The 26,086-nt window shown below is 49.0% G+C and overlaps 1 protein-coding gene across 1 annotated transcript in view; it reads right to left on the reverse strand.

Annotated features, from left to right (window-relative positions):
- Positions 1 to 18,315, reverse strand: part of PPARGC1B (PPARG coactivator 1 beta) — a 99,083-nt gene extending 80,768 nt beyond the window's left edge. The window contains exon 1 of the mRNA XM_036240651.1: positions 18,238 to 18,315. Coding sequence (XP_036096544.1) covers positions 18,238 to 18,315 — 78 coding nt within the window. The remainder of the gene's footprint in view (positions 1 to 18,237) is intronic.
- Between the last annotated feature and the right edge of the window lie 7,771 nt (positions 18,316 to 26,086).

A 26,086-nucleotide genomic window follows, 5' to 3' on the forward strand; every position in this document is an offset into this window, starting at 1 on the left:
CAGATATTCCATTGAAAGGCTTTTGAACCCACCAAACTGCAAAGAGTGGTTGTGTCTTGAGGGGAGATTATAGGATGGGGATGGTCTCACCTTCTTTGACAAGTTAGTTCCTAACACTGGAAGTTATTTTTATTATTACTTAAATATTTTTATTTTAAAGCATTTTTAATATTAATTTGAAAACATAAATGTGTTGAACAACCAACCAAAATATAAAATGAAAAAAGGAATTTAAGACAATCAGTTAGTTCTCCAAAACACTTTGGGGTTGATGGTGAATTATGGAGCAATTAAACAAATATCTGAGTTATGGCAACACAGAATTTTTGTTTAAAAAAACTTTTCAAAATAATTTTTCTTTATTGATCTTGGAAAGAAAGGAAGGGAGAGACTGATGAGAGAGAACATCTATTGGCCACCTCCTGCATGCCCCCGTCTGGGGATTGGTGAACAACCTGGGCATGTGCCCTGACCCGGGACTCAAATCGGCCACTTCTTGGTGCATGGGTCAATACTCAACCACTGAGCCACACTGGCCGGGCGAGAAAATTCCATAATTTTTAGTGTCCCTTATTCCCTGACAAAATTGCTTTTAAATTAACTTGTTCGGTAAGGCTCAGAGCAGAGCTTCCCCTGGATACAGGCAGATCCTGTCTTCCGGGCTGCAGCAGGGCAGGCTGCCTACAGGCCCCCATCGTGCGCACATGGCCCTGCCCGTCAGTCAGTCCTGCCAGTCACCTAATCCACCCGGCTGCAGAACTCGGCAGCTGGTGAGGGCCGGAGGGAGTTGGGTAGCTCTGGTGTTGAATTGCCTACTGGCCACATGGTATGGTAAGCATGGTCGCTGTTTTTCCACTTGATGTGAGCTTTCTTTAAATAATTGCAGACCTTGAGGGTGAGCCAGCAGCAGCTCTGCTGGGGGCCAGAGCCCAAGAATGGTCATCCTGAGCCTCAAAGAGTACCCGAGGCCAAGACCGCAGACCCCCAGGGTATCTGAGAATTCACTCGCACCTTGCCTCCCCTATTAAAAATAGGTTTTAGCTGAAACAGAGAGCTGCTAAAAGGCCGCTTTCCAGATTATGAAAAATGGTCTAAGATGGATAAAACAGTACTGTGGAAAAAAGGAAGAAATCGATTTTAGATAGAATCTATCAGTCGAAGATTTGGAATCATTGGCTCCTTTAAAAACACCTGGTCTGCAGTTCCTGATTTTCACCCAATCTTTCCACCCCCATGAGTGACTTGTCCAAATGTTCGTGATTCACTGGGGAGGTTGGAAATCGGAGATTCTCTTGCCTGGAGTTCCTCCTCTGCCTTCTTCTCCTTCCAAACCCACTCATTTAAGGCACATGATCCCATGACAACCATCTTCCAACTTGCAGTTCAAAGAGGAGTCAGTCACCAGGAAAGGGGATGCAACCTGGGGAGTTCAGAACCTGTAACTGGCTTTGCACGCTGGATGTAGGGCAATCACCCTGCCCTTCTGGGATGTGGCAGTCCCCTAGCTCCTAGTCTTCAGCATGGCACAGACGAGAGAGATGGGGACACTCAAGCCCAGAGAGGGAACCAGACTCGTCCCAGGTCACAGAGCAAAGGGGGACAGGCAGGACCTGAACCCAGACTCCCAGGTACAATACTTTCACCATCTCCAGTGCAGCTACAAAATTCTCTCAACAAGATTTTCTCTTCCCAACTCTAACTTGAAGAGGAATCAATGAAATTTATCTTTCTGGGGGAGTTGCGACGATTGCAAAATTACACAATAGAAGAATGTTGCAACTCCAAAAAGACTGGGGATCAATGCTCCAAGGAGTTGATCCTGAGAACTCAGTCTAGACAAGGCACAGACATGAATGGCTGAGGGTCCCCAGTCAAAAACCATCCCTTCTCCAACAGGCGGGCCACAAGCCCACGTTCCTGTCGCGTCCGTGCAACAGCAACCGTGCAACAGCAACCTTATTGGGCAAGACATTTCAACATCCCTGGGCCAGTTTCTTCAGCTGTAAAATGGAAATGAAAATCTCACAAGGATGTGAACTACAGATGTGAATGTGCTATGTGAATTTCACAGTCATGTGCTAGAGCGGTAACAGCAGCAGTAACAGGAGTAACACTAATTATCATTATGGCAATAATTATCATGATGAAATTTATTGAGGGCTGCCCAGGCCAGTTTGACTCTGTGGTTAGGGTGTCAGCCCGTCGACCAAAGAGTCGCAGGTTAAATTCTGGTCAAGGGCATGTACCTCGGTTGCAGTCTGTCCCAGGCCCTGGTAGGGGTTGTGCTGGAGGCAGCCTATCGATGTTTCTCTCTCTCCCCCCCCCCCCCCCACTCTATCTGCAGATAAATGGAAAAATATCCTCAGGTGAGGATTTAAAAAAAAAATGTATTGAGGGTTGCTCTGTAAAGCTACTAACCTCGAGCACCTGGCGGTTGTGTGGGCCTGGACCTACCATAGCGCGATGAGGACTGCGGCTGTATTGGGCAAAGGACTTCAGTCAGGACTGCAGGTGAGAAGCTGTGTCCCAGCCTTGCTCCTCCATTCCACGCCCAGGGCCTGGGTTCGAGCTGCCCAGACCACAGGGTGCTATCACTCATGTCATCCTGCCTGTGAGGCCCAGGGAAAACCTAGTCACTGTCAAAGTCACCCTCCCCACGACCTCCCCACTCCCCCAGAACAGCCTCCAGCTGGATTCTCCAGCTGGAAATCCTGGTGCTCCTGCTGGTGACTCTTCCAGGCTCTTAGTTCATCTGTGTGTTCTTCACCCTCACGGGAGTCTCTTCCAGCTCATGTCTCCCCCCGCCACTCACTGCTCATTCACCAGCCCCAGGATGTACTGGGCCTTATGACAGGCTGGTCTCTGCCTAGGATGCCCTTCTCTGTCATATCAACAGCTCCCGCTCCTCCCTCAAAACTCTTTCTGCTACACGAGCTGTCTGGACAGTCCCTCTGCACTGGCCACCCTCCAAAGGCACCACAGATCCCCAGGACAGGGAACAGGTCTTGGTCAAATCTGCAATCCTAGCTTCCGGCTGAGGGAGTGATTGCTGCATGGATAAAAAGAGGAAGAGGCATCAAGTGATAATCCATGGTCTATAACTCATGGGGTCTACCAGCTTCCCCTACCAATCTGTCATCAAACCTCCAGTCACTGACTGTCATTATTATTGTTACTAACACCCAGACACTGCACTCGGCTCTTCAGACATTGTATCTTCTTGTCATTTCAACCACCCAGTGAAATCATATTATTATCCCATTTCACAGGTGAGGAAACTGAGGCCCAGGCAAATTAAGGGGCATACCCCAATTCATTCAGCTGCTGACTGACAGACCCTGACTCAGAGCTCTGGTCTTCATCACTGTTCTGTTCTAGTCTGCCTCCCACTGACCCTCAAAATCCAGACCTGGGCTGGGTCTATCGCCTGGAACTGGCTGACGCTGTTCCTCCTCTCTGGTCCTGCAATTGGATCATAGGAAATGTACGGTGAGGTCATCTCAGCAAAGGAGGTCTTTCTTCTCATTCTGGAGCAGATTCTGAATCCCCTTCCTCCCTCTCATGCTTTTCACCACATTCTCAAGCCCACCTCACTCTTCCCATGACTTGATCTACTCCTCTGGGCCTCCTTTGGCTCTAAGGAGAGAGGCTTCTCCCTCTTTAGGTCCACCGCCTACAATGCCCAGCCTCCAGACCATCCCCTCCACAGACCACGCCCACCAGCACCCCCAGAGGTGGAAGACTGCCCCATTCCTGCTGGGCACTGCTCCACAAAGTGCAAGCCAGGCAGCCACTCCCTCAGCCACTAGGACAAAGAGCAAGTGCTGGAGAAGGCTGGAAGGCCCAGGGCACTGCGAAGCAGGTACCCGTGAATGCACCCACAGGACAGGGAAGAGCTGTTGCTCAGCCCTAAGGAGAAAGTGGTGCGCGGTCAACGGGACACTGGGGCATGACTCCTTTGGGGCAAGACCCTAGTCACACCAGCCTGCAGAGCCCTTGGGGGCTTCTGCATGTCTTGGTCAGCAAAGGAGCCCCAGGCCCCACCCCTCACCCTCTGCGCCACAGAACCCTCATCTGAAGAATGGGGCTAATGGTGTTTATCTTGTGGGTTGTTGGAAGAGTTAAGTGAGCTCAGCACAGCAGCCAGTACAGATTAAGAGCTCAACCAGTACAGATTTATTCACTCAAGAAACATCCAATGAATGCCAACCATGTACCAGACCCTAGTCTAGGCCCTGGGGATACAGTGGGAACCAGATAGGCAAGTCCAGTTATCATGGAGCTTCCATTCCCACAGGGGCAACAGGCAACCAATGAGGAACGAATTCATCCATGGGAAAGTATCTGGGAGTGGTACGGGTGCAGGGGTGGAAAGTGGACAGAGCAGAGGGTCAGGAAAGGCCTCTCTGGGAAGGTGATGTCTCAGAACCAGAGGGGGTGAGGGAGTGGCGAGCCACAGCGAAGCACAGCACTCCCAGAAAAGGGAACAGCAAATACACCAGCTCTTGAAGACTATTTCTATTATCACTTAGGCTATGTATGCCCTGCCAATGAGCAGAAGCAGAACATAGTGGCCAGACAGTGAACTGGGCATCAGGAGAAGTGGGTTCTAATCCCCATGCTTCCCCTAAACCGCTGTACAGCCTATGACCATGACCAGCACACTCTGGTCTTTATGGTCCTGATAAATAAAATGTTCACTGGTCTGAGGGTCCACATATGGCTTGCATTCCCTCAGACTCCCTCCTCGCCCCCTCTTCCAACCCACCCACCTCTGAGGTCATTGTGATTTCCACCCCCCACACCCACCTCTTTAGCTCTCCCATAAACAAATATGTGGCTGAGAATCAAAGAGATCAGATATAGGGATAAAGACAAATATTTGAAAACCGATTCATTGCAGGATCCTATCAAACCCCTCCCTGGGCCTCCATGTCGCCATCTGTAAAATGGGAATACTCCTCTCCTCCTGCCCACAAGACTGATGTGAAGATCAAATGGATATGCCAGATCAAGAAGCTGCCCTGCTTTACCCAGGCCTTATAAAGGGTCCTTCTATCTGCTGCTTGGTCATCTGTATCCTAAGAGCTACCCTAGAATCTGGACAAAGGCAGGAAGGACAGAGTGGGGAGGGGACCAACAAAGTTAATGCCAGACATTCTACAAATAGTATCTGATTGTTTAGGACCAAAGCAGGGGTGCCATGGGAGGAAGCTTTCTAAAAACAAAGAAGCTTAAGGGCTCGCTCTCAAAGATTCTCAAACAGTAAGTCTGGGATGGCCCCAGAGGTATAACTTACTTTTTTTAACTACACCATTGATTTTGATATGCATTCATGGTTGACAACCACTGACTACTTCTACCAATGGAAGGAAGGTAGGACCTATTATCATTCCTATTTGGGAACTGACTAGCTAGAGCACAGATCTGCTGTCGCACTCCGTGGATCACACAGCTAATGAGTCACAGAGCTCAGATTTGAACCTGACAATCTGTGCTCATTAATCACTATTTGAGAGAGAGAAACATCAATTTGTTGTTCCATTTATTTATGTATTCATTGGTTGCTTCTTGTATGTGCCCTGACCAGGAATCGAATTGTCCTGCACCCTTGGTGTATCAGGACAATGCTCTAACCAACTGAGCTACCCGGCCAGGAACAATCGGCATTTGCCACATACTTCTACCACCCCATGCAGCCTTGGAAATACAAAAGACAACATCTCACATTAGAAGACACACTTTCAAAGAAACTTTTTTATTTTATTTTGTTGTTGTTTTTTAAATCCTCACCCATGAATATTTTTTCCATTGATTTTTAGATAGAGAGGGAGAGGGAGGGGAAGAGAAAAAGGGGGGGGGGGAGAAACACTGATGTGAGAAACACATCGAGTGGTTGTTTCCCATAAGATCCTAAGCAGGGCCCTGGCCGGTTTGGCTCAGCGGTTGGAGCATCGGCCTGCGGTACAGAGAGACCCGGGTTCGGTTCCCGCTAAGGGCACGTACCTCGGTTGCAGTTTGTCCCCGGTCCTGGTTGGTCGTGCGGGTGGCAGCCACTCTATGTGTCCCTTCACGTTGATGTTTCTCTCTCTCTCTCTTCCTCTCTCTCCCTCCCGCTCTATCTGAACAAAAAATGGAAAAATGTCCTCGGGTGAGGATAAAAAAAAAAAAAGATCCCAAGCAGGGTTGGGGGTCAAACCTGCAACCCAGGTACATGCCTCTGACCGGTAATGAAACCCAAGACTCTTGGTCCATGGGCTGATGCTCTATCCACTGAGCCAAACCGGTCAAGGCTCAAACTTTTATAGCTAGACTAACTCCTTAAGCACCTGACATTCCCAAGGACTAATGCGTTCTGGCAATAGCTATGTTTATCGCTACCTGATAAAACTTTTCCCATTTTTAATAGACCTCCTATTTTAGACAATAATACCCAAATGTATTTCACTCTTCCTTGCTTCCTTGAACAGAGAACCCTGAGCAGAATACACCTTTCCTCGGGGGTGACATGCTGTCGATGACCCATAAGCTTTGTACTTTTATACAGTAACGTGCTCGAGGACAAGGTGCCTCCTTTTCCCTTCACTTAAAGGCCCCACGTGCCTTCAGTGCCGGAGTCCACGTGTTTCCGACTCTAGTGGAATGGCATCTGACCCAAGCTGGCAGACACACATGAACTAACTTGCTGATTCTAATGTCACAGAGGAGGCTGGGACAAGACTGCCAGGCTTGTAAGAATTATGCCTAAACTAAGAGCTAATTGGTCCCTAAGCAAAATGGGGGCGGGGGGGTGATCAGATGTGGGAGAGACGAGTCTTGAAGGGATTCTGAGCATGGAAAGGTTGGTATAGCGTGGAGTTAATCCTCTTGGCCTGGAGAGTGAGGTCACCCCTTTATCTCCCTGGATCCCCCCTTTCTTCCTCCAGAGTGGAGGCCAGCTTGCCCAATCCCTCTGGAATAAGCCACCGGGCAATGGACAGGAGCCCACTGTAAAGTGCTGGTTTCAATCTTTTTGGAAGGTACAGGGACATTTGACCAGACACCTCCCTGCAGATACTGAGACTCCAGAGGCTCTGAGTTCTTCCCCACTTGGGCCTGAGCAACACTCTACAGCAGACTGGATTCCTAACAGTGGTTTAACATTCCACAAAGACCTGCCTGCTGGAAGTGTGTTCTGACAGAGGGTTCTGGAGACGCCAAGAAGTGATTGCCTTTCATTCCCTTGTGGGCAAGGCTTATCTTGGAGACAAGGCAGTGGACTCCTTTTGGGGACTGGTACAATCCCCCTAGACTCCCCTCGCTCATACATCCTAGGCACAGGTTCCAAGCACAGATACGGGGCCTCTGGAGCCAGACAAGTGGTTGATGAATTTTCTAAAAGATCAAATAGCATTTGTTCATTCATTCAATATTCATCAGATATTCAACAAATATTTATTGGGGGGCCTCCGGTGTGCCAAGAACTGTGAAGACATTAGGGAATTAGATGGTGAACCAGCTGGATGAAGTTCCCTTTCCTTAGGCAACTCTGGTCCTGGCTGGGTAGAAAAGAATGAAGGATAAAGGCATAAACAAAGGTTTTCACAGGCTGGGATCAAAGTTTTGCATTTAATAAAGCTCCAGGAAGGCCAGGGGTGAGGGCAAACCTGGCACACAGGGGACCCTGAATAAATGGTTATTTCCTCCCTATAAAAATCCCCCAAAGGAAATCCTCTTCTGTAGCTTTATCTCAGAGGAATGCCACTCTGAGCCCCCTGCGTCCCACGCATTACCACTGTGCTGACCCCATCAAGGCCAAGTGCAGATGAGCCTTCTCTGCCACCCATCACCCCCATTCCAGTCCTTTCTACGTGCTCAGCCAGGTCAGCCACACTGCAGTGGTTTAGACCATGTGCTCTGAAGCCAGGCAGACCAAGGTGCAAATCCCAGCCTTTTGCTTACTATCTGCCTGGATGATTTGGGGCAAGTCCCTGAACTTCTCAGAGCTCCAGTTTTCTTGTTTGTCACAGTACAAACCTCAGCAGGTAGTTGAAGATTAAACAAAATAACGTTCCTGAAGGTACTAGCTGAGAACCTGGTATACTCCAAGTGCTCACGAAAGTTGAGTTACGTCCTATGATTACTGTTATTAATAACAATACTAATGAAAACCTTTGCTGACTCCTCACCGGGACAGCCAAAGCTCTCCCCTCTAGCTCGTTCCCCTGTGTGGTTTTGGTGGGCTGGAGGGCAGATATAAACTCATCAGGGTGACAGGTACAGAGTGAAGGCAGGACACACAAAGACTCTGTAACAAACTGTGGGATCACAGAGCAAAATGGGGCCACTTCTGAGAGGGGGAATTTGGGGAGGTAACACTCGACTTGTCCTTGAAGGATATAGTTAGAGATGAGGGTGGGGAAAGAAGTCTCACAGTAGGGGCCCTCGTGGTTGCCTGGTTTAGGGTAGGAACTGCAGAGCAGCACCAGCACCCCAAACTTTGGAGTTGGCCTCAGTCTATTCAACTGTAAAATGGGGATAACAAATGGGGACCGTTTCATGGGGTTCCTCTGAGATTAAATGTGATTGTACATGTGACTCATTTAGCACAGGGCCTGGAAAAGTAATTGCTTGAAAGGCTTAGCAGTTGTTAGCTGTTCTCATCACTACAACTGTTAAAGGATATGGTTGAAGATGAGGCCAGACTGGGAATACCTAACCCCACGGTGCACGTTAAGAATGTTATGTTGTTCTGCTCTTGCAGTAGTGGGTACAGTGTTGTGTGGTCACACAGTATTTGATGAGTAGTTAGATGAACAGGCATTTGAGGCTTTGAATGCCATCCAGGAGTCTGCTCTGCAGGTAGTGCAGGGTGAGCCTGCAGATGTTTTGACCAGGAGTTGCTGTGGTCTGGGATCTCTAGCAGCATGAAGACCAGGTTATCCCCAGTGCCAAAGAGCCAGGGCAGGGCCCTCCCCTGTGTCCTGGGTACCACACTTCTCCGTGAGGAGCCTGAGACCAGAAATAAAGGCTCAAGCAGCCACGTTGCCAAGGCTCTTTGCCATGGCAACATCAGGGCCCGGTTTCTGCCGTCTCCTTGCTCTCCCTCTGCTACATGACTGTGTTCTGCCAGGCAAGCACAAGGAAAAAACACGGCTGCAGAGCTGCTAGGGAGCATCCATCTCAGCCAAGCAGAGCTCGCCAGGCTGAGTTCCCAGACAGTGGGTCCCAGACAGTTGAGTCCCTGCCACACAGAGCCAGCCCTGGCCAAGCAGACAGCAGGCGGGGGTCCTGTCCTGCCCCGGCTAGGTGATCTGAAGGCATCCCCTGGTCTGCTCCCAGTCTGTTTCCTCACTCCAAGATGGTCTCTAAAGCACCCTGAAAGCTCAAATTTACATCATCATCATGGTCATCATCACAATGGCTACTATTTATTTATTCGGCTCTTACTATACGTCCAGCAATGCTGCAGACATTATTTATCCTCTGCACTTATACTAAGAACATACTATTATCTCCAATTTTCAGGAGGCAGCTGGGATCAGAGAAGACACTTGCTCAAGGTCACAGCTAGTAAGTGGTAGACCCCTGACTTAAACCCTTGGCAGTTTTAAACTCCAAAGCCCAGAGCACTTAACCACTATCTGATATTTATTCTCCTCTCCTGAAGTGGCATCTGACGGAATTTGGTTCCCTCGAAGTCAGTATTGTAACACTTGCTACAGCTGGTCTGGGATCTCTAGCAGCATGAACCTCTCCAGTTCCCCCAGAAGTTTATCGGGGAAGAACATAATACTTTGAGAGAGGAACCCTGGGGCCCAGACAGGATCAAGGACCTAAAGCTCAGGTCTGCATGATATTAGACTGTTTTCAATACCAACAATGACTCCTATTGACTGAGCATTTGTCAACATTTGGCAGGCATCAATCAGTCTTCACTAAAACCCTTAAAGTATGGGCTGTTATCAGTCCCATTACTCAGATGGAAAAAACCGAGACACAAAAAAAAATCTTGTGCCAAGGCCAAAGTTCAATCCTGGGAGGCAAAGCCCTCAGCTACCTAAAGGGATAATTAGGGCAATTGTGTATTTTCTTACCTAAAAGACTGAGCAGCAAGTAGAGCCGTTGGGGATCATTAATCAATGGCTTCGCCCTCCCACGTGTAAATCACTCTTGCCTCCTACTCTAGACCTGGCAGCAACTCAGTTTCGGCCCTAAGGAAAGGGCAAGGCGGGAGCCCAGGAGTCCAGCTGCCACCAGGAGGCTGTAGATCCTGTGCCTAGCCCAGCAGTGTGACCTCGGGCCAGGCCCCTCCTCTCAGCTCCGTGAACCAGGATGCTGACCCTGCAGCTCTGTCTCGGCCATTGGGTGGGCCTGAGCACCTAGTGAGAAAACCCAAGGTCAAATGCAAGGGGAGAGGGTGAGGCCTTTGGGATTCAGGAACAGTGCAAGCAGAAAGAAAATGCAGCCTGTCTAGGGCTGGTGGCTGGACTTCACCCGGGGTCCCACAGCCACCACAAAGCCCAGGTACACTGAGCAACAGTGTCTCTCCAAAGACCACCCACCCTGTCTCTCCCCCAGAAACAAGTCACCCCCACCACACACACACAAGTCCTCATATTGAGAAAGAACTGGCCAGGGAGTCAGGGACCCGGGCCTCCTCCAGCTAGGTGGCTTTTCTTTCTGTGCCTCAATGTCCCTTCTTTGGGAAAAGGCTGGGGTAGATCTGATGCTCTCTAAGGGCCCTCTCAAGCCTGGCAAGAGAGGGAGCTGCTCAGGGGCCAAGTTTCAAATCCCAGATTAGATGCTCACTACTGCAAGACCCCGAGTGACTTACCCTCTGTGCTTCCATTTCATCAATTACAAAGTGGGGACAATAGAACCAAGCTCACAGTTATTGGGAGAAAGCCATGGGATAGTACTCTCTTTGCAGACACACACTGCCAAAGTCACCAATGACATGATGCAATGTGTGGGTGGATGGACAAGAGTGGCCACGGGTCCAAAGCGCCGGAAGCTGAGTGACAGGGCCAGAAGGAGGCACTACCATTCCCGCCACCGGCTCCTTCTGTGTAAGTCTGACCTTTTCCATAGTAAAATGCTTAAAACACAAAGTTCTTTTCAGAGAACCTGACACTAGTCATATACAACATTCTGCTCAAAAACTCGTCTGCTTAATGGGTAACCATAATGCTAGTCTAGGATAAAAATATTATTTCTTGCCCTCCCTCCTAGAACTGTCAACCTAGTTGTAGGGATAAAGAAATGCAGGTAACCCAGGATCATAAGTGGCACCCTCCACATTGGTGGTAGAGGCGGAAAAACAGGTAAGCTCAAAATTAAAAGGCTTTCGCCCTCGCCGGTTTGGCTCAGAGGTTAGAGCATCGACCTGCGGTCTGGAGAGACCCAGGTTCGGTCCCCGCTAAGGGCACGTACCTCAGGTTGCAGTTTGTCCCCGGCCCTGGTTGGGTTGTACGGTGGCAACCACTCGATGTGTCCCTTTCACGTCAATGTTTCTCTCTCTCTATCAGAACAAAATATCGAAAAATGTCCTCAGATGAGGATAAAAGAAAAAAAAAATTAAAAGGCTTTCCAGAGAGGTCAGGTTTGAGCAGGGGCTTAAAGTGCAGGTAGGCTATGAATACGTTATAATGGTGGAAGTGGCGGTATGGGGAGGACATTCCAGGTCGCTCCACAAGCACCAGTTAGTCCGTCCCTTCTCAGGAACACACGGACTGAGGATACAAGACGAGAAGTGCTGTCTACCCTGAAGAGGCTCATGGTCTAGCAGATTTGATCACTCAGTGAGGATTTTGAATGACTGCTGTGTTTCAAGCATTTGTCTATTCACTGTGGGGAAAAAAAACGCTGAATGAAACAAACAAAAAATCCTTGCCCTCTGGAGTTTAACAATCTGGAGTGATTTCCTGAATAACACTTAATGTGACCTGGAGTAGATGAGGCGTATCTATTATTTGGTGATCATTATATGCCAGGCATTGTGTTAGGTGGTTTAAATCCATTTTGTCATTTGACGTTCATTGACTCCCTGCAACAACCTTCTCAGGGAAGTAACATTTACCTTTACAGATGAGGAAAGGGAAGCTCAGAGAGGTATGGGACCCACCAAAGGTCTCACAGCACATGTAGAACCAAGACTCAACCCCAGGGAGGCTGACTTCGAAGTGACCGCATGCTGCCCGACATGGGGTGCAATATGCCTAGAGATGAGCGAGAAGGCATCACCAAAACAATTGTTTAGGAGCTGGGTCTTGCAGGATGATGGAAATGGTAGAAATGGAGACAGAGGACATAGAAAAGTATGAGCCTGAGCTTCCAGGAAGAAAAGTCGTAATCCTGGGTGGACCTGGATCCTAAAGGGAAAGCAGACAACTGAGGATAAAGGTGGGGGCCTGACTCTCCAACCTGTAAGTACCTGAAGGCCCTTGAACATCTGGTTTAATTTAAAAGCTTTAATTTAACTCAAGAGCACTGGGGAGCCATGAGTGATGTGTGAGCGACGGAGTAACACATCAGACGTGCACCTTAAGAGGACTGATCCGCCATCGGGGCCCAGGACAAGTGGAAGAGGGCAAAGTCTAGTGTGCTCAAAATCTGTCTGGTAGTAGTTGGAGGAATCTAGTTATGAATGAACAAGGACCTAGACCAGAAGAGGGGAAGAGGAACAGGAAGGTCAATCCAATCACAGGATGTTACATCACCCAAGTGTCCACAGGATGAATGTGAGGTGCTTGACTACCTTGCAGGAAGAGGTAGTAAACAGCTCAGCTCATTCTCTTCTAAATGACTTTATTTGGATTCCCTTCACCCTCGCATAACAAGAATTAAGTTTCCCACTTTTTTTACATTATAAAAGGCTGAGTGGAAGGGAGTTAGCTCTCTACTGGATCCTGCCCTTCTAAAGTGCTTCAAAGAAAGAAAGTTTTCTAAGTAGCAGGCAGATGCTCATTTTACATACATTATATTATTCAATGCCCAACCCTGAGAGTTAGGGCCTATTAGCTCCATTTCACAAATTGAGAAAGTGAGGCTTAGAGAAGCCAAGGGATGTCTCTGAGTTCTGTCTGTACTCTATGCACTGTGCCTCCATTTGCTCAAGGTGCAGGAAGCAAAATGAAAACAGAAACAGAAAGCTGTTCCTGTGTTCAGGGAGCTTGGAGTCAAGCAGTATGGAAACCTCACCCACAGATCCTGCCTCTTCTACTTACTCAAAAGGTATTGTAGGTAGATGGTCATCAGCTGATCAGTGAGTTCTCTGAAACTCTACAATCTGCATCTATCTAATAGGAATAGCACCTGCCCTTTGTAGAATCTTTATGAGAATGAAACCTAATAATGCACACAGAAGGTTCAGCAGAGTACATGGCATCTAGAAGATGCTCAATAAATGTCGTTGATGATGATGATGATGATGATGATGATGATGATGATGAAAGAGGAGACGGCTGTTACCTGCAATGCTCATGTTATGGCCTAACTTCCAAGCCCAGGCCCCCATCTGCAAGGCTGCTTCTGACTCAAAGCAGTATCCTATTATTCCAGAGAGAGGCGAAAAAGGGTGACTCACATCCTGGCAATGGAGGAGCTTCTGGCTGGCTTGCACCAGCTGGGAGAGGATGGCCCCAAGGTGAAAGGGAAATATGAGCCCACCTGGGGCCCAGTTGCTGAGCCATTGCTTTTCCGGGGTCTCATGGGCATCCTGATTATTAGCACCAGTGAGGGAGTCCCAGTGAAAGTGGAGCCTCCGGGCCTATGACAAAGCCAGCAAACATGTCCTCTTCTGGGCTCAGGTGAAGAAGTTACTCCCCCTGGTCTCACACAGGTGAAGAGTGGACAAAGGTACCCAGCGAAGACTGTACTTCAGCTTGTTCCTACGGATGGCTAGGCTGGAACTTTGACTTGGAAAGGAAACTGGCCCTGCTTCCAGAGCCGTGGTGCCAGCAATATTCCAGACCTCGCAAGGGAACACTCGGGCTCCAACCCGTTTTCCCCAATTCTCTCTGTGGGGGGGCCCTTTCTGGGAGCTCAGATCCAGCTTTAGAACGACGAGGGGAGAGGATACCAATTGAAAAATGGGCCAAGTTTTTACAAACACAGAGTTTTACAGAACAGAACCATACATTGTCCATAATAATATGGGGGAAAAGTTCATCATCACAAGTAATAAAAAAAAATGCACATTAAAACAATAAGAGTGACAGAGAATTTATTGATGAACAGACTGGTTAAAATGAAAATACTAAGTTATCTGGGAATGAGGAACCACGCATTGCCACACAATGCTGCTAAGTGTGTAAATTAGCACAATCTTTCTAGAAAGGAATCCAAAAATGTGTTTACCAAACACCTGCATAGTTCCTTTGACAGAGTAATTTCACTTCTAGGAATTTAAATGAAGGAAAGAAACATATGCAAAGATATTCATTTCATCATGGCTTACCATAGCAAAAAAATAAAAACAGCTTCAATGACTAACAATAAAGGACTGATTAAATACATTTTGCTTCAACTCTAAAAGAATACTATATAACCATTACAATATTAAGTAGGATATTTATTAATGAGGAAAGGTAGTCACAGTATATTGTTTGGAGGAGGGGAAAAAAGCAAGTTACAACAGTGTGATTCCAAGTTACAATCATTACATAAAGAATGACTCCATTGTTCTACAATGATATAATCAATAGGAATCAATAGGAAAGAAAAAAGGAAGTATACATAAAAATTAACAGTGGTTATCTTTGGATAACATTACATATTTTCGATTTCTTTCTCTATGCTTGCCAGCATTTTCTAACAATTCTACAATTAAATATTTTCAAATGATAAAGGGGTGGACCAGATGATTTATAAAGTTACTGCCAACTCTGACATTTCGAACATCTATGGCTGATGTCCCAAACAACTTCAAACAACCCATATTTAGTGTGGGCTTATGGTGTGGCCTTTGGAGCCTAAGTCACTGCCCACAGCTGCAGCCCTCTGCATTCCTCTCTCTATACTCTCTGCCCAGTTGTCTCCCCAGCCAGCCTGGGAGCTTCCCCTGTAATCCATGTGCCTAGCCAAGAGCTGAGTAAAGGAACTCAGTCAGCATAGTGACAGGTGCCATGGGAGCACAAAGAGATGAAAGGCGCAACTCTAGCTCTAGAATCTTACTGGGACACAGGGCTCACACACAAAGTGCCTGGTTGTATAACACAAACTAAGAAAACCAGAGGAGAGAGAAAGAAAGCAGGGCAAGGCAAGCTGGGAAGGCCTGCAAGAGGCCATGCAGGATGGGTGGATGAGGGAATTGCAGGCAGAGGCACAGCCTGAGCAAAGGTGAAGCCAACCCAAAGTCCTTTGGAATACATGTCCTAAATCTTTCCAAGAAACTTTCACAATCCTTGGTCTGCTGGATTTCTGAACTTTGGCCCAAATGGGTAAAAGTTAAGTCTCCTAAACAAGTCTTTCCTCTATCTAACCCTGGATTAGCCACCAAAGACAACTTAAGTCCTTTGGATAAAGACAACAAATTACCTTTTTATTCACTTTCCCCACCACTCCCAATGAGAGGAGAGGACAGCGAGGAAGGGTCTGGGGGAGGAAAGGGAATTGCCAGACGCATGCAGAGTGCTCACCCCCACCACCAGGCCCGTGGCTTCTCTTGACAGACAACACCAGCCCCATTTGACAGATGGAGGAAAGGAGGCTCCCAGGGTTAAAATGGCTTGCTCCAGGGTCACCCAGCCAGAGAGTGGGGAAGGTGACTCCACTCAGGCCTTCTGACTCCAAGTCCAGTGCTATTTCGAGGTAACACACAGGACCTGGAGTCAGGAGCCCTGGGTGGCTCTGTCACCCGCTGGCTGCGTGGTCCTGTACAAGTCGCTCACCCCTCACAGCCTCTATCCCCAACTGTAAAATGAGGAGGCACCACCGGCGATGGCATACCCAAATCTTCTTACTGCTGGGTTCCATAAGCCTTCTAGGGGCCGCTGCAAAGCTCTCCCTATCAATTACATTTCCCAAGTTGGGCCGGCAAAGATCACCAGTAGATCTCAGCCTGTCACGTGGTTAAATAAAAAAAGCAAAGGTCCCAGATTAACTTTCACTGCACTGCTTCTGCTGACACCCGATTACCCAATTTTCTAGTTTCCTTGGGTGAAATATCCCTGCTGTGTAGGCCCGATGCGCGGCTAACAAGGCAAAAATTACTGGTGAGCCAAAGAATACTGAAGATGGAGTTAAGACCTGGAGTTGGGCCCAAAACGGCCAGGTCTTGCTCTGGGTCCCTGAACACGTCTCCACCTATTTCAGGCCTTCTTCACCCGCGTCTTATACGAGAGGCTTGGAAACATTCCCAGACCAAGTGCTACGGCTAAGAACAGAACTTTCCCAGGGGCAACTCTGTCTCCCACGCACCTAGTCCCGGCGGGCAACCGGGGGGAGGGGGCTGGGGGGAAAGGGGGCCATGGTGGTGCTGGGCAGGGATCTGCAGTCCGCGCAGACCTGGGCTCTGAGCTTCGGGCGTGTGACAGCGCCCGGTGACCGCCGAGGGAGCTCCACTGCGGTTTCGTCAGAGGTAAAGGTACGCGCCGGGCGCGCGCAGCGTGTGCACACACACCCGCGCGCATACCCCACTCAGCACACTCCCCGCCTGGCCTTGCGAAGCGCGCTCACACACCACCAGCCCCTTAGACCCCTGACCGGAACCCACCCGAGCGCACCCGCCACCGACCACGAGGCCCCGCGGCTCCCTGACGCATGGACGTCTGCAGCGAAAGAGGGCTGGCCTTCTCCGGCGCGTGGCGGGCTTCCTCTCCGCGACACCCGCCACGCCGCGCCATCCTAGCCGCCAGCCAGGAGTCGCCACCCGGAGTCCGCCTGGAGCTGAACGTCTGGGCTGCTGAGTCCCCTCCAAGTCGCGTCTCACGGCTGGGAATCAGCTTGCAAACCTCTCCCCGCCCACCCGGTCCCATGACAGCTGCTGCCGCCCAAAGACAGGCAGATTACAACAAGAAGCAAAGTTTCCCTCTCAGCCCTCCCACCCCGCCCCCTCCGCCTTTCCCCCCTCCCTTCCAATGTTATGCAAAACGAGCGGGCACTGGCGCTCCGACTCCAGGTACCAAACCAGCCCTCGCAAGCTGAGCCCGGTTCCGCCCGGCAGCCCCTCTCCTGGCCCAGGCGTGCGCCCGCATCCGGGGTCCCATTCTCCGCTCCGCAGCATCCCCATGCTCCCGGCTTCCTGCAGCCTGGCGCCAGAAGAAAAAGCCCGAACTATGGGGCCAAACTTTATGCTTTCAACAGGCATGGGGCTGGGGAAACCCGGGGGAGGGGGCGCACATGCCGTGTTCAGGCATTTTCGGTGGCTGCTTGTCTCAGCAGCCCCCCCCTCCCGCCTCGGTCTCCAAGTCACCAGCTTCCTCGGCGACCCCCGCCCCCTGGCACACCAGAGCACCCCCTCCTGTCACGCGCGTGTCGCCGGTGGGGCCCCCAGGGGCTGCTGGAGCCTGGGACCGCCGCCTCGTCTTCCCTTCCCCCAGCATCGCCGGGCGCGCACCGGGGCCGCGCGCCGCAGGGGGACCCAGGCGCCCCCATCCCGCCGTGCTTTTCCTCCTGGGCTCTACGCCGAGTAGCGTAACCAGGAAGGTGCTATAACCGCCCGCATGTCCACGTGCCCCTCGGACCCCTCTGCCCTTAGCGGGCCACTGGCAGGAAACTCTGCGCTGCGGGCGCCGATGAGGAGCCACTAGGCAGATGGGGAGTCAAGGGGGGACTGGAGACTGAAGGAGCAGGTGACTCCGAGGACGGCGGTAGGCGCCCGTGCCGGGGCCACAAGTCCACGTGAAAGTACGGCAGCAAGTGCCGGGAGCCTGAGGGCGCGCCTTCAGCACCCAGCGCTAGCTTGAGGGTCCCCCACACCTTGGCGCGGCTCCACCTCCCCAAGGAAACGCGGCACACCACCCCCCCAGCTCTGCCGGCGGCGGAGATGGGGGGTGAGCGGATTCCAAGAGACCAAAGCTAGAACCTCCCCAGCGGCCGAAGCGCCCAGGACGCTCCTGCTGGCGCGGGGGACCGCCAGCTCCCTGCCCCCTTAACTGAACGTATCGCAGGGTGCATGGAAGGGGGGGCTCTGCAGCCTGGAACCCCCGATCCCCTCACTGCGCCCACCACTGCCTCCCCGCTTCCGCGGCTGCGGCAGCAACCCCGGCGGCTCAGCAGCCCTGGCTCCGGGCCCGCGGCCCCAGCTGGCCGTACCTGCGTGTCGGCGAGATAGTTGAGGAAGAAGGAGGAGAGCTCTTCGTCCAGCAGCGCGCCGCAGTCGTTCCCCGCCATCTTCCAGCCGCGGCTGCAGCGTGCGGCGGAGTCAGCGCCGAGCCGGCCGGGGGGAGGGAGCGAGCCAGCGAGTGAGGGAGGCGGGCGGAGGGAGCGAGGGAGGCGGAGGGCGGAGCTCGGCCGCGGCTGCCGCAGGGCCGCTGGCTGCGGGGGCGGGGCCGCGCGGTGCCCGAGCCCGCTGGGGGTCGCGTCCCCACTTTCTTGCTCCACGTCTGGAGCCGCGATCCGAACCGGCAGCCCCCGGCCCGGAGGACAGCGCCTGAAGCCGGGTGACGGTGCCCCAGCCGGCAGCCCGATGCCTGCGCAGCAATGCGGGCAGCCCCCAGGTTTTGCCAGAGCGAATCACGTTGCCTTAGCGCTGGGCGGGTCCGTCGAGCCAACCTGCTTCTGCCCTGATAGGGAAACTGAGACCCGCATTTGAAGCCACAGTACACTTCAGTAGAAGGAAGACAGAGTCTAGGTCTGACCGCCCCAGAGCTTGAGTTTCTTTACCGGAGCTGCAAGGCCAGAGGAGGGATACCATAGTTCAAAGGTGGAGAAATCGGGAAAGGCTCCTCTGAAGGGGTGGTGTTTTTATCTTTAACTTGAAAATGCGTTGACTCGTATTCTGTTAAGTTTGGCAATCTCTCTCTTGAGAGGCTCCCTTCAATCCCCTAAACCCCTTCCAAAAGCAAAACAAAAAAACCAATAGCCTCTCTTACCATGACCCATGATTCCTTGAAGAGGCCAGGCTCCTGCTGGCTTCCCCAGGCCCACTGGCTTTCTCTAAGTTCTTCAAACGAACCGTATCACAATGGGCCTCTACACACTGAGTGCTGTCCCCTGCCCAGTGGCCACTCACCTAATAACCACATCTTCAGGGCATCGTCCCCCACTGCCTCTCAGACTGTCCACCCATTTCCTCTTCCCCCACCCCACCATCATGGGCTTTCTTACCTCCCCAGGCCTTCCCTTTAAAACTGGTCCCGGTTGCCATTTTACACCTATTTCAGTGAAAATATGATCTACATATCTCTCCTTACTAGACTCCAAGACCCATGAAAGTAGGGCTTTAATCTGCTTTTGCACTAGCCATGTCTCCAGTGCCTGGCACATGGTAGGTGGTGCATAAATTATATCTTAACTAAAAACCGGGATGGTTTTATTCCTGCAAACCCCCCGCCACCAACTACCACCACCACATATTGTATAGATAAGAAAACTGCCCAGCCTGGCAGGTGTGGCTCAGTGGTTGAGGATTGACCCTTGCACCAAGAGGTCACGGGTTCGATTCCAGGTCAGGGCACATGCCCAGGTTATGGGCCAAATCCCCAGTAGGGGGACATGCTGTACATGGCCAATTGATGTTCTCTGTCATCAATGTTTCTCTCTCTCTCTCTCTCTCTCCCCCTTCCTCTCTCTCAAAAATCAATAAAGAAAAAAAATTAAAAGAAAGAAAGAAAACTGCCCAGAGTCAAAGGCACATAGATTGAGTGCCTGAGCCAGAACCTTAACTTAGGCTTCCTGACTCCAGCCTTGAACTCTCACCATCGTGATTTGCTGTTTGCCAGGCAGGAGATGAGGGCATGGCCAGGATAAAGGCATGAAGGCGGGAAGATTTAGACCTGTTTTATTGGGCATACCTGTCTCCTGTTCTCCCCCCACGTGTACTCACAAGGTCTGCCCCACCCTGCCCAGCGTGGACTTCCTCCCAGCTAGAGGAAGAAACAGGGAGAGTCCCAGTACACCTGCTCAGACTTGAACACCAGAGCGAGAGCTTCCTTCTTCAGTCTGAGCTTCCGAGAACCGCAGGGTGTGATTTCACTCTTTGGGCTGTAAGCCAACGCACTTTTAGGAACAATGAATTCCAACAGAGTTCACATGTAGCCTTGGAGCACTAGCCTGGGAGTCAGGAGTCCTGGGTGCTGGACCAGCCCTGCCATGTCTTGTTCCAGTCTTGGGCAACTCAAAAAGTTAAGCACATGAGCCCTCTAAAGTCAGACTGCTGAGTTTTAAACCCCCACAAGTCATTTAGTCTCAGGCCTCAGTTTCCTCATCTACACAAAAAGAGATTATAAAATTACTTCATAGGACTGTTATGATTACTGAGGAGATAATATATGTAAAGTGCTTGGCATAGTGCCTGACCTCATGGGAAATATGCAAAACTCTCTGGCCCTCTGTTTCCTCATTTGTAAAAATGGCAATAAAATATATATCCCTTGAAGGCACTGGGGGGTGTTACTTTCATTTCTTCTACCACTTACGGGCTGCTGACCATCTTAAACTCTAATAGACTTAGATTTGAATCCCAGTGCTCACTAGCTATGTGCCCTTGGTCACTTAACCTCCCTGAGCCTGTTTCCTCCATGCAGGGATCTTGGGAGATTTGCATGGAACAATGCATGTAAAATAAATTGCTTGACCCTGTGCCTGGTAGTGAGGAAATGCTCATCCTCACTATGTCAGCATCACCGACATCATCACCATTAGCACTAAGGACTCTTGGAAAGCCCTGCTTTTCTGCTGCTGCCCGTGGACACCAGAGTCAGAGCCCTGCAGGACAGTTTCCAGAGATGTCTCTACAAGATCCAGCCTTGGGTTGTGCCCCTGGTAGCCCAGAGTCCAGACTTGGAGGGTTCCCGGGCCAGCCATCTCCAGCTGTGACTCTCAGAGCTGCTAGACTTCCCAGGGAAGACTTCAAAGGTGCGCACCCAGAGGTGCTTGTCTTTAAAACTCCAGTGTTGATAGAATAGCCAGAAATTGCCTAGCTTCAGGAACTTTCTCACTAACTACTGTGTCCTCAGAATGGACTTCTGGCTGACAAGAAACTCCGGTGAGAAGCATCTTATCCCAGGAATTTCTTCTTCAAGGCCACCCACAGCATCAGCCTCATCTCACCCCCTCCAGTTCATGAAGGAATTTGAAATTCTTCATTGAGATTAGAAGCTCTCAGGAAACCTAAGGTGCCAAACAATCTTCTGCAATATGCTTACCCTCTCTCGGAACCTATTTTCTTACCTGTAAAATGGAAGAGCTGAGCTAAATGACCCTCCTCTGAACCTTCCAACCCAAATATGATGGCAGTTTATAGGTGTTGGCCAAAACGTTGCAGTTTTTCTGTCCTAGACGTGTCCCAGACACCTGAGTTTTTATTATCCTGAGTAATCAGCATTGCGGTGTCGATTCTGTGACTGAGGAAACTAAAGCTTAAAAGGAGTTGAAATGATTAGCCCAAGACCAAGCAGTTAGAGGCACACTGAGATCAGGCCTGTGCTTGGTCCAAGGCACAGTCCCTTGAAAGGATTGAGAAAAGCCTCCTGCTAGCTAACCACTCGCAGGAATGGTGGCACATTTCTTATTTTATGACTTTCAAGTGAAGGACAATAATAATACCAAGCCCGGATTTCATGTGGCTCAATTCCTATCTTCTCCGCCTTTTTATTGGCCTTGCCTCTCCCGAGATTAGTGAAAGTTTGCCCTGCGCATACTCTGGCGAAGCCCAGACTCCTCCAGGCTCCGCAGAAATGGCTACAGCAAAATTAACCTATTTGACTTGAATATTACAGTCACTGCCTACAAATGCTCAAAAGTAAAAACATCAGCATTTTCTCCCTTCTGGAAATAGGAGAATGCTTTCATCAGACAGACACTACAACCGTGCTTCTCCAACTCTGGAGGGCATGACTGTCACCCGGGCTCTGTCACTAGAGATGATAATTTAGTAGGTCTGTGGTGGGCCCAGGAATCTGCATTTAATAAACTCCCCTAGATGATTCTGTTGCAGGAAACTACCCATCATTCAGCAGATAGCGAAGGGCCTCCTACTATGTGCCAGTCACTGGAATAGGTGCCGTGGATAAATCAGTGATCACAAGAACTGCCATCCCTGCCCACATTCTATTCAACGCAATTGCTTAGTAAAGTTTTGTTGAATGAGTGAGGGAGATAGGACATGAGTTAATAATCACTGAGGTTTCCTGCCAGACACCCACAACTCTGTAATTCTATGACCCAGGCCAGAAAGCCAGACACACACCTACTTCCCAGCTTCTGTCCAGGAGCAGGGACTCCAGCCAACAGGAACCAAAAAGGCACCTGTACTGTATTGTTAATTCCGAAAGCCATCTATCTCTACCGTCCACTGAATGATAAGACTTTAGACCCGTGGAGGTCTAGTGCAGAGCAGGTTCACCACTGACTTTACTGTCCAGGTATAAGAATGTGGAATAATGAAGTGGGAAGGGATAGAAATGTGTTTTTTTCCTCATCTGCTCACAGAGCAGAAAGATCCTAGACAGGGCCCTCCTTAAGCCCATTTGATAGATGGAGGAAAAAAGGGCCAGACGTGGGAGTGTTTTTTAAAATAGAAGTATAAATTCTATCCGGTTGTTTTATGTGTGTGTGTGTGTGTGTGTGTGTGTGCACCAGAACAGCAACACTTAAGGAGACAGTCAACTGACATTAAAGGGCAACGTCTAAATTTAGTACCCCTATCAAATAAGGCAAAGAAATGGCAAGAATACCAGAGTAGCTGTTGCTTACACTGTCACTTATTGGCTTTAGGACCTTGTGAAAAACAGTCCTGCGTGAGGATCATTCTGTCTGTACTGCCTGACCTAGAGTTTTGTGTGGATCAAGTTCACTTACAGAGAGCTTTAAACTTTACATTCATTATCCTAAGTCATCAATAATGCTCCACTGGGGAATTTATCCTAAGGGTCTGAGTCAAAAGATGGGAAAATTACAGCATGACCCATACTTTGATATATATTTATATTTATATATACTTTGATTTAATAGTTTTAGAATCTGCTACATGCCAGGCACTGCTACAGGCCCAAGTAATACAATCTTTGCTCATGTGTAACTCACAGCTCTGATCTCCACAATGTGTAGGAGAGAGACGAGTCGACATGCAATTTGCTAGGGTGGAATAAATTCTTCAATGGAGGACGTTGTGGGGCTGGAGAGGATGAGGGACCAGTTAGGAGCTGAGAGGAGCTCAGGGGAGAAAGGGAGTCCTGAATAAGACAGTGAAAGGAGGCGAGATATGGTTAGAGCCATCGTTTAAAATGGGAATCAATAGGCTTGGGTCATAGGTAAGAAGTGGTTCAGGGATTAAAGAAAAGAGTCAGGACACCCTGTTTCTGTCTTCAGGGGATGATGGGTCTTAGAGAGTGACAACTTCGGGGGCAGGGAGTCCCTGTGTAGGGTTTTCAGATGACTGTGGGACATCCAAGTCAGCATACAAGCAGAACACACTGATGCCAAGCAAAAAAAAAAAAAAAAAAATGGGAATAACCTCAACATCTAGGAAGACAGACAGTTTGGCTTTATACCCAGTTACAGACAAAAGACTAAAGCTCACATGTGCACAAGAACTGTGTTCACTGCACTATTTTTAATTGTGGTAAAAAGAAGTAGAAGAGACTAGAAAAAATGAGCTGTGGTGAGATCACACTCCTGGAATATTAGACAATAGTGAAAATAAAAAAAATCTACACCGATTCACACAGATAAATCACACGCAATTAGTGAAATAAGCAATCAGTCTAAGGACGCATACAGTATGATGCCACTTATGCAATGTTTTAAATGTGTTTTCATTGAATTTTAGAGAGAGAGGAAGGGAGAGGGAGAGAGATAGAAACATCAATTGGCTGCCTCCTGCACACCCCTTACTGAGGATAAAGCCTACAACCCGGGCATGTGCCCTGACTTGGAATCAAACTGGTGACCTCTTGGTGCATGGGATGATGCTCAGCCACAGAGCCACACTGGCTGGGCATTATGCAGTATTTTTAAATACACAGAATAACACTCCATAATGTTGGTCAATACAGGAATATGAAGTAGAAGCATAAAGATGGGACCATGGATCAGTATTAGAAGAGGCAGAGGAGGGGGAGAGCCGGGGCTGGCTTCAGGGGTGACCTGCGCAGTCACACTGGGCCCTGCGCTTAGAAAGGCCTGCACTGGGTTGAACGCTCTGCTGTCGCTGTCTTAAAATTCATAATGCTTTTTAATACATCCCTGCATTTTCATTTCGCACTGGACCTTGCAATTTATGTAGCTTGTCCTGGGAGGATTAGAGTACATTGTGTGGAAGAAAGCTCCAACTACACCTGTAATGTTTCATTTTCTCTAAAAATCTCAAAAATATATTTAAATATTAATATTTGCTAAATCTGTATAGTACATTGTTCCTTATGCTTTTTTGTGTGTTTGAAGTAGTTTACACTATAAGAACAGGGAAGATACAGTTATGCATGATGAAATACTCTGCAGAAGGTAGAAAGCTATATGGAAAATGTCCAGGAAAATGTGTACAATATTAAGTGAGACAGGATTATAAAATGTAAATAATTATAGCGTTATGCATAAATGCACATGTAAAGTATGTGTGTTAGAGTGACAAATGTGAACAAATGAAACATGATTAGGATGGCAGAAATATTTTCTTTTAATATTTTCACTTGTGTTGTTACAATTTTGTTTTTACAACAACTGAAGTAAAATGTAACTTATTCTCTGCTTTCTATACTAAAACCCAGCTCCTCTGATAAACTGTTTCCAGGTGCTAAATGTGTTCTTTAAGTGACAGATATGCACTGCAATGGATATTTTGTTGACTCAAGACCTCAACGTAAAGGAATAGCTATGATTGTGGACCTTTTGGGAACCTTCCCTAAAATGAGCTCTGAACTGGGAGTCCAGTTGGAGTCCCACTCTGGCACTGAACTCACATTTGAATAAATCTCTTCTCTACTCTGAGACTCAGATTCCCAGTCTGCACAAAAATGGACTTAGATGGATCAGCCATCCCAAACATGCCTCAGATGGGTATCTGCCCCCGGGCCTCTGCCCTGACTGTGAGATGCTCTGATTCCCTCTCCTGTTTGCGGGAGAAATCATCTGGGCCATGTGGAGTTTGGCAGCAGAGGCAGCTGCAGTCAGGATACTGAGAGGAGAATCCAGGTCAGTAGGCCACCCCAGGACTGCTTTATATGGGGTGGAATCTCCTTGGCTCCTGGAGCAGCCAGAACTGCAGAGTCCTAAGGAAAGGTCATGGCCTCACAGTCATGGCGAGGATAGAGGTCACAGCAAGATATTATGGGCACGGTATAGCATGGTATCATGAGCACAGCATCACTGGCACAGCAGAGCATCATGGGCACAACAGTATGAGAACAACAGCATGGGCACAACAGCATGAGCACAGTAGAGCATCATGGGTACAACATCATCGTCTCAGTAGAGCATCATGGTCACATCATGGGCACAGCCCTGCTCTCTTCAGCTTTCCTGAGAATACTCACACACACACACACACACACACACAACTTAAAAGGGAATATTACACCTTCCATCAGAGTTGCTATATTATTTTTTTATTATAAATTATTTTAAATTATACAGATGATGCATATTTATTTTATCCTTGCATAAAACATGTGAATAATACAGGGGAAGGCTATTTCTGTGACTACCCCCACCCAATACCACTCCCTCCTCAGAGGTGCCCACTGATAGTGTTTCACAAGTGGCCTTTCAGAACTTCTCTTTAATTTTACATACTTATGTGTATAAAGAAGCTCAAGGTTTTGCCTGGGAGATTTTGTTTTTAATGAAAATGGAATCTTATTGTAATTACTGTTTTGTAATTTTCTTCTTAATGTGTCTTGGAGGACTTTCCATATCAGTACATTAGATCTACCTGATTCCTTTACATTGCTGCATGGTATTGCCCAGTGTGTGTGCCATGGACCTGATTTGTACCTGTAGTCCG

Source organism: Molossus molossus, unplaced genomic scaffold (genome assembly GCF_014108415.1).
Source record: "Molossus molossus isolate mMolMol1 unplaced genomic scaffold, mMolMol1.p scaffold_m16_p_4, whole genome shotgun sequence".
Lineage (NCBI taxonomy): Eukaryota > Metazoa > Chordata > Mammalia > Chiroptera > Molossidae > Molossus > Molossus molossus.